The sequence below is a fragment of the Podarcis cretensis genome, assembly GCF_951804945.1.
Source record: "Podarcis cretensis genome assembly, chromosome: 4".
NCBI lineage: Eukaryota > Metazoa > Chordata > Lepidosauria > Squamata > Lacertidae > Podarcis > Podarcis cretensis.
The window spans coordinates 59,669,678-59,688,795 of NC_137173.1; the positions used below are offsets into that span (position 1 = coordinate 59,669,678).

The 19,118-nt window shown below is 40.1% G+C and overlaps 1 protein-coding gene and 2 long non-coding RNA genes across 5 annotated transcripts in view; 1 reads left to right on the top strand and 2 right to left on the bottom strand.

The window, feature by feature from the left end:
• Positions 1-251: 251 nt before the first annotated feature.
• Positions 252-1,530, bottom strand: LOC307215337. The gene is made up of 2 exons (XR_013838453.1): positions 1,125-1,530; positions 252-607 (listed from the first exon to the last, which is right to left on the bottom strand). It is a non-coding gene; the product is annotated as an uncharacterized lncRNA (long non-coding RNA).
• A 62-nt stretch (positions 1,531-1,592) lies between these two features.
• MED14 (mediator complex subunit 14) overlaps positions 1,593-19,118 on the top strand; it is a 38,829-nt gene continuing 21,303 nt past the window's right edge. For 2 of the 3 annotated variants that reach the window (XM_079974487.1, XM_079974488.1), the window contains exons 1-12: positions 1,594-1,953; positions 3,922-3,948; positions 7,257-7,362; positions 9,039-9,212; positions 10,082-10,211; positions 10,558-10,686; positions 11,109-11,216; positions 13,535-13,667; positions 14,660-14,810; positions 15,844-15,955; positions 17,257-17,382; positions 18,198-18,276. In XM_079974487.1, the coding sequence (XP_079830613.1) occupies positions 1,772-1,953; positions 3,922-3,948; positions 7,257-7,362; positions 9,039-9,212; positions 10,082-10,211; positions 10,558-10,686; positions 11,109-11,216; positions 13,535-13,667; positions 14,660-14,810; positions 15,844-15,955; positions 17,257-17,382; positions 18,198-18,276 (1,457 nt within the window). In that variant the 5' untranslated portion in view covers positions 1,594-1,771. Of the gene's footprint in view, positions 1,954-3,921; positions 3,949-7,256; positions 7,363-9,038; positions 9,213-10,081; positions 10,212-10,557; positions 10,687-11,108; positions 11,217-13,534; positions 13,668-14,659; positions 14,811-15,843; positions 15,956-17,256; positions 17,383-18,197; positions 18,277-19,118 lie in introns of all 3 variants that reach the window. The other variant, XM_079974489.1, reaches the window with a different exon arrangement.
• On the bottom strand, positions 11,530-13,526 carry LOC307215347. The gene is made up of 2 exons (XR_013838471.1): positions 13,424-13,526; positions 11,530-11,879 (listed from the first exon to the last, which is right to left on the bottom strand). It is a non-coding gene; the product is annotated as an uncharacterized lncRNA (long non-coding RNA).

Sequence of the window (19,118 nt, forward strand, 5' to 3'; positions counted from 1 at the left end):
GCTTACTATTACACACCTACTCACTACAAGCAATTCTAAATCACATTCCACAATAAAAAAAATACTATGGAAAGTGTTAATTTATGAAAATATTTCTGCTTTTGAAGGGGTCTAGTTGTTACTGCAAGATGACATGGCTTGTTTTATGCTGGAACAAGCCCATTAAAAAGCTAGAAATACTCAGGAGTAAAATGGAAGTGATCAGCTGGAGCCTGGCAATCTAAACAGTACCAGCATATATGGTTTTCCCCCCTGACAAAGCGTCTTTAACTGTTGCATGATTTGCAGGAGCGGCTTCTCTTCCTGTCAGCATGAAGAATTTCAGCCTGTTCTGAAAGCTGTTGAAGGTACAAGAACTGTCAGGAGAAAAAAAGGAGGAGCCGCAACCTCTTCTTGAGCCAGGAATTCGCGCAGCACAGCCCGCTTTAAGCCTCTGTGACTCTGCGGCGTCTCCCTCTCTGGCGAGGGCTTCAGACAAACGAAGGCCGGTAACGCCAGGCCGCCCCATTGCTTTCCATATAGCCTATACTATCGAGATTGAAGAGTAAAGTCGTGATTCAGATGCCTGAAGAAGGAAGTTCCGGTTCCTGTTGGCGCTGTTTTCTCCCTGGAGAGGAAATGAGAGTTGCCAAAAGAAAATTAGAGTTTCTTCCGTCTCGTAAAATAGTAGTAATAATAATAATAATAGCAAAAACGGGAGCTTATGTTCTTGCTATTCAAGTTTCATTTCGGGTGGGAAATGAAGTCGTAGAAGCCATAGCTTTAAGCATAAAGCAGTGTCATTATTTTCATTATTACTCAGAAGCTCCATAAAATTCAACGGGGCTTCATCCCAATCTAGTGGATAAGGAATTGCAGCTAAATGCACAATGCATCTCCGTGCAAGTCAAGGCTTACTCGTGCAGCAGTGCTGGGTGTGCGCTGGGTGATAGATCGGTTTAGTTAATGTTTATAATTCGCTTTTCCTATTAGGATAATAGCGAAAGTCGCCTACATTAAAATAACTCAGTATGACGCAACATAAAAATAAAATCGCACGTTTAATTATTTGTTTAAACGGGCGACGATTTAAATCAATTTAATTGAACACTGTAACTCGAGAGTGTTTTGCATGGGATGGATACCATTTCTGAATGGAAAGCGTAAAATGACCTCGGTCCATCTTCAGCCTGCAATAAAGATCTGCGCTTACAGGGCTATTGCTAAGCAACTTTCGGGCACAGCAGGCACCTCCCACTTGGGCTTCGTAGTCATGCTATGTTAGAAAGATAAAATGTATTTCTACGCCGCTCTTCACTGAAATGAATGCTACTACCGTTGGCTTCTTAATGGACAACCCGCTGCTCAAACGCAGCTACATTAAAACTTGGGCTTCCGCCAGCGCTTCCTGTGAGCGGTTCTTTCTGACTTCCTCCCTGGGAGGCTAAAATCGAGCTCAGAGCGAACCCGGAAACTTGGAACCTTTTGTCAGTCTAATAATGGGTGACTAAAAAAGCTTCTGGCAGAGATGGGGGAAAGTCTATGATCCCGTGCAGGCTACCGGAAGAGGTTTCTTTCCGGTCCGTCGCTGTCCTGGGATTGCTTCCGGTGCGGTGTCCGCCCCCAGCAATGGTGGCGGCAGCCCCAGCAGCGGCGGTGCTCGGCGGCAGAAGAGGCGCGTTGTGATCGCGGCTGCTTCTGGTTGCCCGCGAAGGAGAGCCGAGCCGGGCGAGGAAAGGACGCCGAAGACCCGCTCTTGTCGGCCGGCCGGCTTGTTTCGGTTCCTGTAACGATGGCGCCGGTGCAACTGGAAAGCCACCAGCTGGTCCCGGCGGGAGGAGGGCCCACCTCGGCCCCAGCTCCGCAGCCTCCGGGAACGGCAGCGGCGGCGGCTAGCGCCGGCTTCCGACTCAGCACCCTCATCGATTTCCTGCTGCATCGCACTTACGCGGAGCTCACCGTTCTGGCCGACCTGTGAGTGCCCGGGAGCCCCTTGCCCACCTACCTGCCTTGCCCACTTGCCTCCCCTCGCGAGACTGTTCACTCTCCGACGGACCCGTGTTAGGCGACCTTGGCTTATGGAACGCCTCTTACCCATTCGCCCAGGAGGTCCTCCTCCTTTGTGGCTTGTTCTACGTGATGGAGAAGGAGGGTGGTGGTTTGGGGAAGCCTGATCTTCTGGTTCAGTTAGAATCTTCACACTCTCTTCGCACGCTGTGACTCTTAGGTGACCTGTCTAAGAGTCATATGTACACCCCCAAAATGTAAAGGGTGAATACTTGAGTATCATACATACAAGTGCATTTGTTAAAGAGCTGGAATTGATTCCTGGTTGAGTTTATGTTTGCTGGCAAACCTAATAAGGCATCAAGAAGATAAGGGCTAAGTCTTAAACTAAAACTTGTGTCTGCTTGGTTGGAAATACTGAATTAAAAAATTCCTTCCAGTAGCACCTTAGAGACTAAGTTTGTTATTGATATGAGCTTTCGTGTGCATGCACACTAGGGTGTAAGTGACAAGGGTGCTGTGCTCCCAGTTGAATACTGTATTTTAGTTTGAAGGGTAGCCTCCTTTCACTGTAAGTCATCTGGATGGTACAGACCATTTTGGTCCAGTGCAAGCTGTTTGTGTGTAGACTATTGAGGGACAGGTACTGTTGGAAACATCCTATGTGTCTAGACTGCAGCAAGGCCTTTGCTGTCTTTGTATTAAACAGGTTTTTAAAAAGAAATTGTATTTATACTTTTCATGAAGTTTCTACAATCTCCTGTCACATAGCTGGAACTTCTGTGGTTGCTTAATTGTGGCCTTTTAAAATCACTTCCCATTGTGGCTACATCTTTGCAACAAGCTATTCGTGGAACCATAGAATTGTAGAGTTGGAAGGGACCCCAAGGGCCTTCTAGGCCAGCCCCCTGCAAGGCTGGAATCTCAAATATTGTAAATGATGGACAAAGCAGCAGACCCTCTGTGTGGTCTCTGGAGTATTTCTTGTAAGTAACAGCCCAGGTAATGAATAGAAGGTTGGTTGGATGAGATTTTTAAATAATAGAAAAATAGCCTTATTGAAGTTAATAGCTTTAATATATTCACGTCAACTATTTATTTAGTCTCTTTCAGGAATATGCTCAATTAGGTTGTTGGCTGTGAAAGTCAGGATAAACCAATTCCTTTTTTTTACATATGCATCCACATATAAATTAGACCTATAGTCATATCTGCAAATCATTTCAAACTTATTTGCATTTTAGTTAAGCTGCATTACTTTAAATGGGGCTAAATGGGTTCAAAATATGTTTACTCCACCTTAACTCATTTGTGATTCATAGCACTAGCAATATAGGGCCCTCTACAAAAATATATTTCAATCTACTTTAAGTGTGATATTATTTTTTTTCTGTTAATGCTTTTGTGGAAATATAACAGACCCTTTTATTTACCTTAAGGTGGTGTGGATAAATGCTCCCAGAATTTAAAAAAAAGTCAGTGTTGTAACTCAGCTTGTTTAAGCATCACAATAATACAGTGCTGTTAGTAATAGTAAAGACACAGGACATGGAGATCTGAAATTGAATGATTGCAAGTTCACGCTTTATGATGTCAGTCACTTGTATCTGCACTGGTGTTGGAAAAACTTTTTTCAGTTATTTGGTGTTGGAAAAACTGTTTTCAGTTATTTGGACACATGGTAGACATTTGTTTATTATCTGTGTGAAGAAGTTTGCAGTCACACACTGTAGGTATCTGCCTTAGATTTAAATGTACACCCCAAAATGTAAAATGTGAATGAGTTACAAGATTGTTTAAAAACTTGAGAATTGTACAAGAACTATTGTCAGAGAGCTGAAATTAACTCATGCTTCCTGTTTAATGTTTTTGTAGTATTTGTCAAAACATAATAATTTGATCTTTTTTCACCACTCCAACTCCCCTTCCCAACAGATTACCAAGAAAAACAGATATGGAAAGGTGAGTAATGACAATTGAGGAGGATTTGTACTGAATTTTAATGAAATTTTGGTATTGAATCACTGGGTCAAATATTTCCTTTCTTTAACTTTACCTGAATTAAAAAAGAATAATATAGTGCTTCAGTTTTATTAAGTGCCTAGTTTGAAATTAAAAACATTTTGGGATGGTTTACATGTAATGGCAACCATGATTTGATGCTATAAGAATGAGTCTTGTGGTTTTATTTCCCACTCCTGCCCAGCACTCTAGCTGGATGAATTTCCTCTGTAGTACAGATCCAAATTTGCCTATGCATTCAAATCAGAAAACTATGGTTTGTGCTTTCCTCTAGATCAGGATTATTGGATTATGAAATGTCATATGAGACTTCACACTACAGCAGAGGGAAAGTCTATGCCAATAAAGGATTAACATTTGTGTCATGTCGGTTTTTTAAAAAAAATCCTATGTAACATTAGGGTAATTTGCACTGTAAAGTTTTCTGATGCCATAGAAAGTTATCTAATTTAGCAGCATCATTATTTTTTGTTACTTTTATTTAGTAAACAAAGGTAAAAACTTTGAAACTGCCAAGCTTGCCCAATAATGTATTTTCAATTGGCATCCATTAATTTTTACTGGAATTGTAGAGTTGGAAGGGACCATGAGGGTAATCATGTCCAACCCCCTGTCCAACCTTTGCCCAGTGTGGGGCTCTAACCCATGACCCTGAAATTAAGAATCTCATGCTCTACTGACTGAGCTATCCCAGCTTGTGGGGTGGACATTTTTCCTTATCATTGAATATCTGGAAGATCCATACAATAATAGAACCATTTGCTTGGTAGCAAATTGGGAGTCAGGTTTTCAAATAGAGAACCCATAAGTTTTATCCACTTCAGGTAGAGTTAGCAATTGATAGGAAACAGACTTGTTTGAATATGGGTGGAATTATGGCCTCATGAAGATCCTGCTTTAGAATAATTTCTGAATACTAAATGTTGGTCATGCTGTGAAACCGTGGGGTTGCAAACCATGGTTGGTATTATCTGTATATCAATGATATATCTGCACAGAGTATGGTTAGGAAAATTAATCCACCTCTCCAGCCTCTCCTTATAAGATAAGAAATAGATATTACTGGTGTCCCACTATACACATCAGCTGAGGGCAGAACTAACTTTGCCAAACTAAACCATAATCCCTTGTATGTCTGACATGTTAACCATAGTTAAGTTTAGGTCAGCATTGGGTCATGCGGCTCTCTGTGCCCATGTTCACTTGTATTTTTTGAAGATTTCTTCTAAAACTGTGAGCTTTGTAATGCATAGATATTTATCACACTGTTAAACCCTGTAGCAGTGTTTTGGCATTTGCCTGAAGGTGTAAAGGGTTAAATTGGGGCAGGACACAAAGTTGTCCCTTCAGAATCTCCAGGCTGTCACTGCTGATACTTGTCAATGACTGTAACTCAGCTCTGAAGAGTTTTTCCTGCTTTTTTTAGTGTGGCTGCTTTAGGGAATGTTTTAATTAACTAGCGTGCTGTCCTTCATTGAAAATGAATGCTTGCAGCAGTGCTCTGGTAAAACTGACTAGCAAGTGAGTCCATAAATCTCCTGCATGTACTATTTTATTTGAGAAAAATTAGTTAATTGGCCTCCAGTTGTTGTTTTTAAAGCTTGGCAATCTATAATCAATAAAATTAGATAGATCAAACATTACAAAAGCAGTGTCAACAAAATGGAAGGCAACAGCACACAATTAAACTACTTAAAAGACATTAAAAAAGAGGGGGGAAATAATTTGTTTTCTACTACTAAATGCCAGTATTGAAGCGGTCTGGGAGACCTCTTAAGAAGCTGGTTCAAGAGCCTTGCTGTAAGCCCCATGCATGAGAAGGAGCAAGAATAGTGGTTGTTGCATAGGACACTGTCCAGAGGGGCAGACAAAGCAAGCGTTTCTCTTAGAGGATCAGGCCACCAATAACTGTTAGTCATTATGGCTATATAGTAATCCTCCTTGTGGGCTTCCCATAGGCCTCTGGTTGGTCGCTGTGAATGGCAGACTGAATCTGATAGGCCAATGGTCTCAACAGGGCTCTTAGGTTCGCAAGTTCAGTCATGAGTTTGACATGCTTCTTGCAGCCAAAACCTACCGGTACTTTTTATTTTTTGCATAATAAATAATGACCTTTTCTGAAATTCTACAAATCAAAGCCAGCAGACTATTAATATTTAAAACTTACATTGTCATGTTGTGCATTTATATTGAACAATAAGTGGGCTAAAACTAAAAAATATATACTAGTAATATGTAGCATCTGTATGCAACTAACTATGGGGCTAGTGCCAATGGCTTTATTACTGGGCGTGTAATACCCAGTTGGATCGCATGCAAAACAGATAATTGCTTTGGAACTAGTTTGATAATCTCTGAGAGAGTTCCTTCAACAAAGTTGAGCATATATACATGAGACGGTCAAGTTAAAATCATTTTGGAGCTTCCTGCATTTTTATGCCTACATATAGGAACAGATTCCCTAACTGCTTCTGTTTATCAGTAAAGAGAGCATTAGCATTTTGTTACTATGGGGCATAGTAACTGCAGCTGTACATGTATTTAAGACAGTTTAGGGTGCAGTTCTAAAGCAAGCTAAAATCTGGCTGAGGGACATTTGGATGCAGCATAAGTGCTTCTCTGTCAGAGAAGGAGGCCTATCAGCAGAATAGCACTTAACACTGCTGGAGGCCCCCAGTACAGCAGCAGGGAGCTCCATGAGTCTATCTGTACTACCAGTAGTGAGCAAGGGAAACAGGGCATGTTGGGGGCAGTAGAATCATAAATGCCCTTGTTCCCTTGAAACCCCCTTTCCCCCCTAAATAAAATGGAGCCCTAGCTATGCCAGCATTGGCATAATGAGGTGCAGTGTGCTGCATTGTGAGGTGGGAGCAGGGGGAAGTAAAGTCCCTCACCCCCAAAAAAGGAAAGGAAAGGAAAGGAAAGGAAAGGAAGAAAATCGTAGAGCACCAGCATAGAAGTACAATAAATCAATCAATTAAAAAAATGGAAACAGTAATAAAATAAAGTAAGGGGTTGTGTGCATGTGAGAGTGTGTATAAGAGTGTGCAGGCAGCCCCTGGAGGGTTCACCAAGAGTGAATGCAGACCTTTGGCCAAAAAGAGTTATCTAATGTGTCCGATTGCAATGTTTAGTATCTCATTCTGCATCTGGAATAATTATTGGCATATCTGATTCCCCCTTTCATGTGCTGCTTTTTTCAAAATAATTGAACTACAGATTTTCTAATGCAATTTGCTTCTTTACAGAAAAATAGAAATAGTGCAGTTTGCAAGTCGCACACGGCAGCTGTTTGTCCGATTGTTAGCCTTGGTAAAGTGGGCAAATAACGCTGGAAAGGTGGAAAAATGTGCGGTAAGTTTGATACTTTTCATTAGCTCTCAGCTGAAATTTACAGAGGCAAGGGATGGCTTCTGTATTTCACCTGAGAAAATTGAGAAAATAGGTCATTCATTCAGCCTTTATTGGCATAATTTAGACAATAAAATCATAAAAGCAGAGGAGGAACCATCCATAAAGCATGAGAGAATAGTTACTGACATTCCACATGTTCAAATATAGTGGTCATAAATTTCAAAAATATTTTTAGTAAAAAAGTTATGATTTCATTTTTTTTAAGATGCAGTGAATGATTGTTTCTTGGAAAACTTGCCTACAGCTGGGTGGACTAGAAACATCTGAAAAATAGCAAAATCTTCTGTTTTCAGAATGTAGTTCTGCAGTTAATTACAAACTAATGTAGAATAACAAATGACAGCTAAACAAAATTTTGTATCATGATGTAGATTTATATTAAATGTTGACATGCCCCCATTATTGAGAAATGTTTCAATATGATGCATGTAATACTAGTGGCATCATATTTGCAGAAATTGTTCCTGTCCAAGATCCTTGCTTAATTTTATGTACCTTTAATATGTTACTGTAACAATAAAGAGAAATAAGTCATTTAAAGTGAATACATGCTCCTAAGTGACATTTGGAGCTCTGCCATGATTTCTTAGGCTTTTCTAGTTTTAGGTTATCAGTTTATATATTGTGCAAAGATTTTGGCCTGGTCAGGCTTTTCTTCCTGACCTCAGCTTCTCTCTAGCCTTCTGCCTGGCTTCATACTCTGCCCCCACCCTACGTCTTCTCCCAACACCTTGCCCAGCTGAGCTGTCACTGGCTCTTAGTAATCAGAAAGCACTACATGTAGGTAAACTGAATTTTTGCCAGTAGTTAGTCTGTTTCCTTTGGACACAGGTCAGGGTGGTCCCAGTGTTACATTTCCTGTCATTCTGACTGTCTTGAACAGTGGGTTTGTTATCTTTCCCACTGTATGACACTGCTGTATGTATTTCTTGGATAAATCAGTCTACAGTGGTATCTCTGGTTGCGCATAGAATCCGTTCCGGAGCTCTGGTCTGATCCCTAGGAATTTGCAACTGGAGGTGCCGCTTCTGCGAATACGTGCAGCGTGGTAGAGCACTTCTGCGCGTAGAGCGCTTTTGCGTGTGTGTGTGCGGCGAAACCCTAAAAAATACTTCCAGGTTTGGCACTTTCACATCCTGAAGGATACGCACGGTGTGCGTATCCACAGGTACCACTATATATGTATAAGGGTGTTCTTTAGGCCATATAACAAGAGCACCACACACATGCTCATCTATTGAGTATGTGTTCTTTTTTTCTTTTTGGTCTTCTCTTCCTTTGGGTTTCTTGTAGGGTACTTCCAGAGCTATAATTTCCAAATTGCCTCTTACAGGCATGCTCTTGTCCTCCTTTGAAAGGGTCTATAGTATGATAATATATTTTTGAAAAGTTTACTTTACCTTTTCTTATTTATTATATTTGTTTACTGCCCTTCATTTGAAGATCACAGGGCAGTTCACATCACAATTTATTTCACAGATCAGCTGCAATGTTTATTCCACCAAAGACTTTGACATTTTGAACAGGAGGTATATAGTTGGCTTTCATGGAGGAGTTTAGATGTGGGTAAATAATTTTAAATGAATTTATATTTATATTATATATATATATTACAGATGATATCAAGCTTTCTTGATCAACAAGCTATTCTGTTCGTGGACACTGCTGATCGTTTAGCATCACTAGCCAGAGATGCTTTGGTCCATGCTCGTCTGCCCAGCTTTGCTATTCCATATGCTATTGATGTACTGACAACTGGGTCATATCCACGGCTGCCAACATGCATACGGGTAAATTGCTGTATAATGTAAAAACAACAAAAGACTTAGACCTCTGTCCCAGTTTGCTTTCAGCAGGAGCTTTTTCCTCACAGCCTTGTTGCATTGGATAAAAGGCTTATGTCTGAGATAACTGATGCCAAATACTTCTCATTGGCCTAAGACACCTTAGTTGGCTGAATCATCACCAAATAAGATTCTTTTACTCATTGGTGTATTTTAAAAAAAAACTTTTTATTTTGAACTTTTAAGAGTCATAATTAAAAAATATGGCCCTTGCCCCACTGCTCACTGTTTAAAGGCTAAAATTAGCAGGTTTCTTTGGTGCAGATAATAGATATATTTAAGATACCTGTTTGTTTGTTTGTTTGTTTGTTTTATCCCTGTAAACAGGGCTTGGTTCCAAGTAAGTAAGCAAGGGCCACCAGTTTTCCATGATGTGGTTTATTTCATGTCTCCTTTTCTGGATTTTGATTTGCTGTGTTAACTTACCCATTATGAGAGCCCTACATCCATTATGAGAGCCCCTCTATCTAGTGACTAGTCCTTTTCTGTCAGTGGCTCAACACATTTCTACTATTGTTTATTTTAACAACAGCAAAGGCCAAACTACCTTGTGTGTTGCACCGTGAAGGCCACAAAATTTGTACCTTCAATTATAAAAGCAGATGATATTTTGTGAGACTCAACTTTTAAAAGAAAAAAGTAAAAAAAACACACATGAAACCATAGTAAGTCCTTTGCATTAGCCCAGGCCGTTGTGGATCTATAACATGAATGGTGAGGTTTGTCCTTGCAGTTTATTCATGTTTACAAAATGGTTGCATGAATTCGGGATAACTTAAATTAGTATGTAAAAATGCACATTTGTAACTTTACAGGACAAAATAATTCCTCCTGATCCAATAACAAAAGTTGAGAAACAAACAACACTCCATCAGTTAAACCAGATTCTTCGCCACCGACTGGTGACAACAGATCTTCCTCCACAGCTGGCAAATCTTACAGTTGGTAAGCCATTCCACTGATCCCTTCACTCCTTTAGTTCATAGAATCATAGAATTTTAGAGTTGGAAGGGACCCAAGGGTCATCTAGTCCAACCCCTGCAATGCAGGAATCTCAGCTAAAGCATCCATGACAGATGGATTACTCTCAGCTAATTAAAATGTGTAATAAAGATTTATTGAGAGTAACTTAAAAGGAATGTCTGAAACTCAAAACTACCAGAAAGAGGAGTCATTATTGCTATAGAAAAGGAAATCTTTTCCATATCCCCCCTTCGTTTTTTTTTTTAAAAAACCAGAGTTTTATTTTGCTTATGCTTTGTTTTGCACTATGTATGGTTTCTGTTTCTAGCTAATGGCCGTGTGAAGTTTCGTGTTGAAGGTGAATTTGAGGCTACTTTGACAGTGATGGGAGATGATCCTGATGTCCCATGGCGTCTTCTCAAACTGGAAATTCTGGTTGAAGACAAAGAGACTGGAGGTAATAATAATAATAATAATAATAATAATAATAATAATAATAATTAATAATAATTTTTATTTATATCCCGCCCTCCCCAGCCGAAGCCGGGCTCAGGGCGGCTAACAACAGTAAAATAGTACAACAAAATGCCCATAGACCTTGTGATAGATCTAATGCTTATTGACTTGGGGCACTCACCTAAACTGATGCACGCCATTAACCTCTTCTATTAAAGTAAATTGAACTGTTTTCGACCATGCCATCTTAAATGTTGATGGTGTCTGCTCTTCAGCATGTTACTCTGTATCTCCAGCTGCGTGTTCTCTAAGGGAACACTGCATCAGAAGCCACTCTCCAAGCATTAATACTTTATACTTTCCACTATCATTTGAGGCTTTTAATAAACACAAAAGATTCATTTTCTTTTCTTTTAATGGAAGATGGTCGAGCTTTAGTTCACAGTATGCAGATCAGCTTTATCCATCAGTTGGTCCAGTCCCGGCTCTTTGCTGATGAGAAACCTCTGCAGGACATGTACAACTGCCTACGTATCCTTTTCAATGACTTTTTGTGAACCCATAGAACTAGCTCCCAATCTGAGATGTGAAATGCAGGGTAAGTGTATGTGTAGATGGTAAGGATTGTTTGGGTAGTTGACTCAGTAGTTTGTAGATACACTTATGTCTTGGAAAAACACCCTGGGGGTGCCTGCAAGCCCCCAGAACTCTGAGCGTCCTCCAGTACGTGCAGCTCTGGAAAAGGCATATCCCTTCTCTTCCAGTGCGCTTCTAGCGACATACATCATAATGATATATGCACACTAAGCTTCTGGCATAACACAGCAAGAAGCGTGAGACATCGTAGAGCTAATCTACTATTTATTTACACACTATGTACAGACAAAAGCATAATGGCGTCTGTTCTCTCCAGCTCAGAGAACAAAACAGAAAAAATGAAAGCGAAAGTACAGTGTAATAGTACCCGCAGCAGAAGAGATAAGACTTTTCTTCCTTTCCCAGACTCGTCCCAGACAGGCATGTGATTTACAACATTCTCATCTGCAGCATCAAAGGAGTGAAATTGCTAACATTATGAAGTTGCAGCTGTTCCTTACGCCCTGATCTGCTACTGCTTGTTAGTCTCTTTCTCCCTCTTTTTCCTCACACAGAAGGATCTGGAACACCTTCAGTTAGAGCAGGGCCACAAATGAGCTACAAATGACAGCTGCACATGTTGATAGGATTCCTATTGCATTTCAAAGTATTCTTTAGTAAGGGATTTTTAAAAACCCTCTCCTTGATAAATATGACTTTGCATGATTTTTCCTCCCAAGCAGTTTTTATTAAGGAATATGATTTCTTCCCCTTCATTGGGAAGAATTGTTTGAAGTGCCTTTGGAATCATACCAATTTGTGCTGCCTGGTTTTGCTGCTTGGTGTCCTTTTCTATGTAGCAGATTCTGTGTTTTTTTTTATCTAAACCCAGTCAAAACGCTTTTTCTTCACCTGGGTGCTAGAATCCTCCTATCTGCCAATGTTGAGAACATTGATGGTGCCTTTTGACTTGATAGTGGGAAAGGGTAGCAAACATTAGTCCGTTTCTTTCCTTAGTCCTGGGGAACAGGGGAAGTAGGGTGGGAGGGAAGAGTGAGCACTATCCTTTTTCCGTACTTGAACTTTGAGATTTTGGTTGTATTCTGTACTAAATACAAGAGATTATTACTTGGTGTTCCTGGTAACCTGAGTAGCCATTGAGCTGGGGTAGGGAGGTTGGCATTGGGTGTCCTCAGTATGGTGTAATGATCACTGTATGCTTAAAGGTAAAGGGACCTCTGACCATTAGGTCCAGTCACGGATGACTCTGGGGTTGCGGTGCTCATTTTGCTCTATAGGTCGAGGGAGCCGACGTTTGTCCGCAGATAGCTTACAGGTCATGTGGCCAGGATGACTAAGCCGCTTCTGGCGAACCAGAGCAGCGCACGGAAATGCCGTTTACCTTCCTGCCAGAGCGATACCTATTTATCTACTTGCACTTTGATGTGCTTTCGGACTGCTAGGTTGGCAGGAGCACAGACTGAGCAACAGGAGCTCACCCTGTCATGGGGATTTGAACCGCCAACCTTCTGATGGGCAAGCCCTAGACTCTGTGGTTTAACCCACAGCGCCACCTGCGCTTATTAACAACATAAAAGGCTAGGCTAGGGAGAAAACTTCAACTTATGGAAACCACATGTGCCAAACACAGTTGGGAAAGCATACATATAACTGTCACATGAATAATGTGTTAATACTTTTTAGATATGTTTGGGAGGTAAAATAAGTAATTTGGAAAAGAAGGCCTAGATTGAACACATTTATTCTAAGTATAGCATCTCATATTAGAGTTTGGATTTGATATCCCGCCTTTTCACTCCCCTTCAGGAGTCTCAAAGCGGCTAACATTCTCCTTTCCCTTCATCCCCATATGTATATGGAACATACATATTACAGAATGATAGCATTTTGTCATTGAACCCAAGACACCATACATAAAGTTCCCAAGTAATTACTATCCAGGCACTAACCAGAGCTGCTTAGCTTTAGCATGCTGGTGGCCTACAGACCTAAACCCTGGGGTATTCTACAGTAGATCCTGTTAAGATTATATATAGAGGGGGGTGCTTGGAGGGAGAGAGATTCCACACAAGAAACAGTTCCCTGGTGTGACTGTCAAGAATTGCTTTAAAATCTGCTTATCAAGACCAGTGTTGACTTACCATGTATATGTGTGTGTACAAAGGCCAGCAAGTCTTTGGTTTAGTGTAAGTTGAGAACTATCAAAAGTTCCTCCAATATTTTACTGCATTTACTTAACCTGAATTCTTTAGACTCCTTCTGCTTGTCACTGCAGTTGGAAGTTTTGCATTCACAGACTTTAATGCTGGTTCGAGAGCGCTGGGGTGATCTTGTGCAAGTGGAGAGATACCATGCGGGCAAATGCCTCTCTCTTTCTGTCTGGAAGTAAGTGAAAAAATTCATGAGATCTGTAAATGTTTGATTGAAATATTAAATCTCAAGTAAAGCTTGGAAACTTCTATACAGTACTAGCATATTTAGATGCCATATTATATTAATTGCCTTTTACTAAAGCATAGGAATTGCTGATCTTTTGGGTTTAGAGGGGTTATATTAGTGTCAGACAAATAATGCATAATTGGTTTTTGGAATATAGACATTTATGATGATCATTTCTGGCCTTTGATAAGGCTATTGGTCCAATAATGTTATTAATTATCATAACATATGTTGCAGCCAAAATATTTGCAGTTAAAATTAACATCTTGTTTATATTTAATGGTACCTTAAAACAAGGCGTTTAGGCTGTTTTTTTGCATGCTCACTCAGTCAAGTTTTGCTTTATAGAGAAAGCCATCGCAGTATTTCAAGCACTAACCATCTGAAACACATAGTCAAAACAGTAAATATTCCCAGGATGTATTCCAAATTAAATAAAAAAATTGCACAAGGATGAAAGACAGATAAAACATAGCATTAATGTAGTCTCAACAAAAGTTAAGAGGCATGGGAAAATAATAAGGTGCCGGGCTTGTGCTAGAAGTCAAAGTTGGCATCAGCCTAGCCTCCCCAAAGAACATTTTCAGGTGCAGCAGAAGAAAGACGTAGACAATGATGATTGTCCAGATTGAGATGGCATCTTAAGTTAGGCTTTATATTGGATCCCACATGAAAAACAAAGTTCTCAAGAATTTGAAGCAGCAAATTGTAGTGACTCGTAGGCTGCTATAGGTGATGGTTGTGTATCTGTGAGAGGAGTTTGATAGTGGTTCTTTAGAGACTTGATACAGGAATAGGGCACTAAACTTCTTGGCACAACACAATTGTATGGTATTGTTTCATGGTATGAAACTGTAAATATTATTCATGTGTTTCAGTATTCTATAGAGGGAGTCTTTTGGCTTCTTTATCAGCTAACACAACATTTCTATATTAAGCCAACAGGTGGTTGGGAGAAAAACAGGGACTGCATCTCTTCACAAGGTCACCATTAAGATAGATGAGAATGATGTATCGAAACCTTTGCAAATTTCCCATGAACCTCCCCTTCCAGCCTGTGATTCCAAACTAATTGAAAGGGCTATGAAGGTAAATATTGCCAGGTGAAGTTGGCATATAATTTTAATCGATCATTGTTTTTAAAGTTAATCTCTCTTAAGCAATGTATTGTGTTTGGGTTATATCCCAGTCATTTGATGTCATAATGATATGTGATTGACAGGTGGGTGGGCCATCCACCTGTCAAAAATTGGCCCCCCAGCACCATTCCTGACTTGGGCCCATCCCATGGAGACCAAACAGTGCTTAAACCTTCCTTTTACAATCTTGTCACCACCTCCTAAGTGACTGAAACCCAAAAGGTATGTTGGGTGGGAGGCATATGTTACAAATCAGTTGTCTGAATCCAGGAAGGCTAACTTGAGACAAAGGCCAGAGTACCTTTCTTCATAAAAAAATAAAAAATAAACCCACCAACCGCAAGTTAGATGAGCTTTGGGCCATTGCTGTGAGCAGCAAAGACTGTGGACTCTCTGAGGGGATCACAGAGAGGAGCAGGAGGAGGGGTTTGCATGCAAATTGCCACTTGGCTGGGCTGCACATGAATCAACTTTGCACTGTCCCCATCTCAGCCTATTTTTTTCAAAACCTGATTGCAGTAAAGATTACAGTAATTTGGTAAGCCTGTGGGTAGTTAAGTAAATTATAAATAGCTGATCAGTTTTGAAGAGCCTTATTACTTTGATCTTCGTCGTGTTGGAAACTGGGGGATGGCAGGCTAGGGTTCCAAATCACAAAGTTCATTTCCTGTTTGGAGAGTCAGAAAAGGACTCTAGTTGTCTGTGATGGAAAGGCATTGTCGCTTCACTAACCAGGCTGCAGAGATACTTCCTTCCTGTGGTCTTGTTGTATAGAAATCAACATGCTGGATTTAAAAAGAACTTTCTAAAGTCTAACCCTTTTTAAAATTCTTCTTAAATCCAACATGCTGCTGATTTTTGTGAAACAAGGCCAGTATAGGAAGTTTGCCTGAGCAGCTCAAAACACATAGTTTTTAACTGTGAACCTTTTTAGAGTACATATAAAATACAGAATAACTGCTTTTTCTTTCTTTTTTTTATAGATAGACCACCTATCAGTAGAGAAGCTTCTGATAGACAGTGTCCACGCAAGAGCTCATCAGAAACTCCAGGAACTGAAAGCCATTCTTAAGAATTATAATGTCAATGACAATTGTATGTGATGGTATCTGAACTACATTGAATTGAGGGGGGATGTTGTTCTACATATTTATGTGCCCCCTTTTTTAACTTTCTTCAAAACCAGAAATTCCTCTGCCTAACCTACCCAAAGTCGTTCAATGCGCTTTGAACTGAATGCTTCCTTTGGTCCTTGATTTCCTTGGGCATCCCCTAGGAGAGTGGCAAAACTTGAGGAAGAAATGAATGGCAAACATTTTCTTATTTCTGTGAGGGAAATGCAATGATATGTATAACTAGTGCTTTCCTTTGGAATTGATTTTGGCGCTTTTTAAGCTCTACTTAAATGATCAGTGAAGATGGGGTTTAGAAATTTTCGTATTTCATTTGACTTGCATTTTAGCTTCTTAAACACAACTTGCCTGTGCCTGATACTGGAAAACTCTTCCTGTCTCATTGTCTGTTCAGAAGGGTTCCTGACCCTCATGAAAGGCTTTTCAGGGGGCTTGGGTGGGTATAGGTAAGAGGGGGTGAGAAAGTCTTTTTCAACCAACTGTCTTCCATGAATGCTTTTTTACATTTCAGTTCATAGGAGACACGCGGGGTGGGGGGCGGAGAGAGAAATTCCACTTCATACTTTGATATAGCAAATTCTCTCCTTCCCATCCCTCACCCAGGTCCTGAAATCTCAAAATCAGAGCTGCAGAATTACGATTTTAGGGTTGGTGGGAGTGGGTGTATGGTGCCTTATAAGGAAAAATGCAGCTGGCTTTAGTATACAGATTGATATATTTGAAATTTATTAATTAGTGTACATTCAAGTTAGTGAACAAGGATATTATATATCCAAACAAGCAGCCAAGGGAAAGGGCAAAGTTAGCAAGAATAGCATACCTTTAAACAAATGGTCATTTTTTTGTGCTCAACATAATCTTAATTGAATAAAATAGCTTTGATTCAAAAGTACCTACCCGTATTTTTTGCTCTATAAGACGCACCAGACCATAAGACGCACCTAGTTTTTGGAGGAGGAAAACAAGAAAAAAAATATTCTGAATCTCAGAAGCCAGAACAACAAGAGGGATTGCGGCGCAGCGAAAGGAGCAATTTCTCTTACTGTTCTGGCTTCTGGAATAGCTGCGCAGCCTGCATTTGCTCCATAAGACGCACACATATTTCCCCTTACTTTTTAGGAGGGAAAAAGTGAGTCTTATAGAGCAAAAAATACGGTAATTTATGATGGGGCTGTGAAGTTTTATTACTGTGAAGTCTCCATATTGCTTAGTCAAGTAAAACTTTGTACCTTGATTTATGAATTCTTGATTCTTTAATTTTAGCTTTTATAGAAACGGCTCTCCCCACACTTGTCATTCCTATTCTGGAGCCATGTGGTCGATCCGAATGTCTACACATTTTTGTAGACCTTCATTCTGGAATGTTTCAACTAATGCTTTATGGGATTGGTATGTAAATAAAACTTTCAGGCGCTTCCTTCTAATACCTTCCTTAGTAGAATTCAACTCTCTATTTTTGGCCTTGATGCAAAAAATGAAAATTGAATCTTCTGGTTGGCTGGCTGGTTGGATGCAGGAGTAGAGGTGAATATAGATTAGCATTGTATTCAGTGAATTAACATGCAGCTTACTTAAAGCACAGTGCAGTGTGATGTATAAAGCTGCCCAACAAAGGAAGTAGTTATGGCTAGCAGCTTAACTGAAGCTGAAAAGAGTATGGTGAATTTGTAGAATGTATTTTACAAGTGACCTGATTTCAATGAGCTGAGAAATGCATAAGCCTTTTGCTCCTTCCTTCATCGCACAGTTTGATAAGCCACAAGGTCCCTAATTAACTGTAGTTTACTGCTTCAGGTGCAAAACAAAACTTACTTGGTTACAAGCTTTGGGAGAAGATCCTGGCTTGCTCTGAAGCTTTTAATCATGGTTTCCTGGTTAGGACAAAACAGGAAACTGTGGTTCACTAGGAATGTCCTGGCTTATAGAGGTCTGCAAAGGGACTATGTGCATTAACGAAAAGGTTATTTGTATCTTGGCTTAGTAAGGTGAGACACAGCTGCCTGAATGGGGCCTGTGTGTGTGTGCGCGCGCGCTGAAATTGCATGTTGAACTACCTTTTATGGCACTTCTTGCAGAGGGTGGTTTGATTTTTAAAGCACCATAAACCTATGAGTGTGCTTTTACTTACAACTCTGGATTTCATTTTTCTGGATAAATGCACAAAATGCCACATTTGAGTAGTAACTAATCCTGTTTCCCTGCAGACCAGCAAACGCTGGATGACATAGAGAAATCAGTCAATGATGACATGAAACGTATCATTACGTGGCTCCAGCAGCTCAAGTGAGTAATATGTAACTATTCCTGTTGGTGCTATGCCTATTCTTTGCCTCCAGAACTGTGAAAATAACACTCACTTCCAGAAACTATTTCTGAAAGATAAACTTATTCCCCTTCCCTTACTCAGGGTAAGATATTTATGTAGAAGGTTGTTGTCCTTCAAACTCTATGCCAGTTTCCCTTCTTTTTATTGTTAATTGCAAAAGACATTGTTGCAAACTTGCTGATCTTACAAGAAACTGGTAAACCATTCAATGTGATTCTAATTATAGTCTCCCCAAACTCCACTGACTTTACTGACTTCACTTGCCTTTACTGTGACTTCATCTCCCTCCCCCTCAAATCAGTCTGCCTTCTTGCTCTGAGTAGCAAGAAGGCAGACTGATTAGTAGCTAGTTAGTAGCCAATAATAATAATAATAATAATAATAATTTATTTATACCCCACCCATCTGGTTGGGTTTCCCCAGCCACTCTGGGCAGCTTCCAACAAAAGATTAAAAATACATTAAAACATCAGTCATCAAAAACTTCCCATTAAAAAGTTTGGTTAAGGGGGCAAATAAAATCACTTTGTAAGCTGTGTATCACTAAGCTCTTTAGAATTTTTCAAGAGTGCCAACAAATGTGTGATGAAGGGGTGATCTAGTAGACATTGTCAAAAGCTTTTTGAAAATCTAAATAAACAAAGTCCCTCACAAGAGGCTCCTGAGAGAAATTAGTCATGAGATAAGAGGACTGGTCCTCTTAACAGGAAGCAGCAAGTAAGAATAAATGGACAGTTCTTGTGGTAGAGGGGTGTAAGATATGGGGCATTCCAAGATTCTGTATTGGGACTGTGGCTTT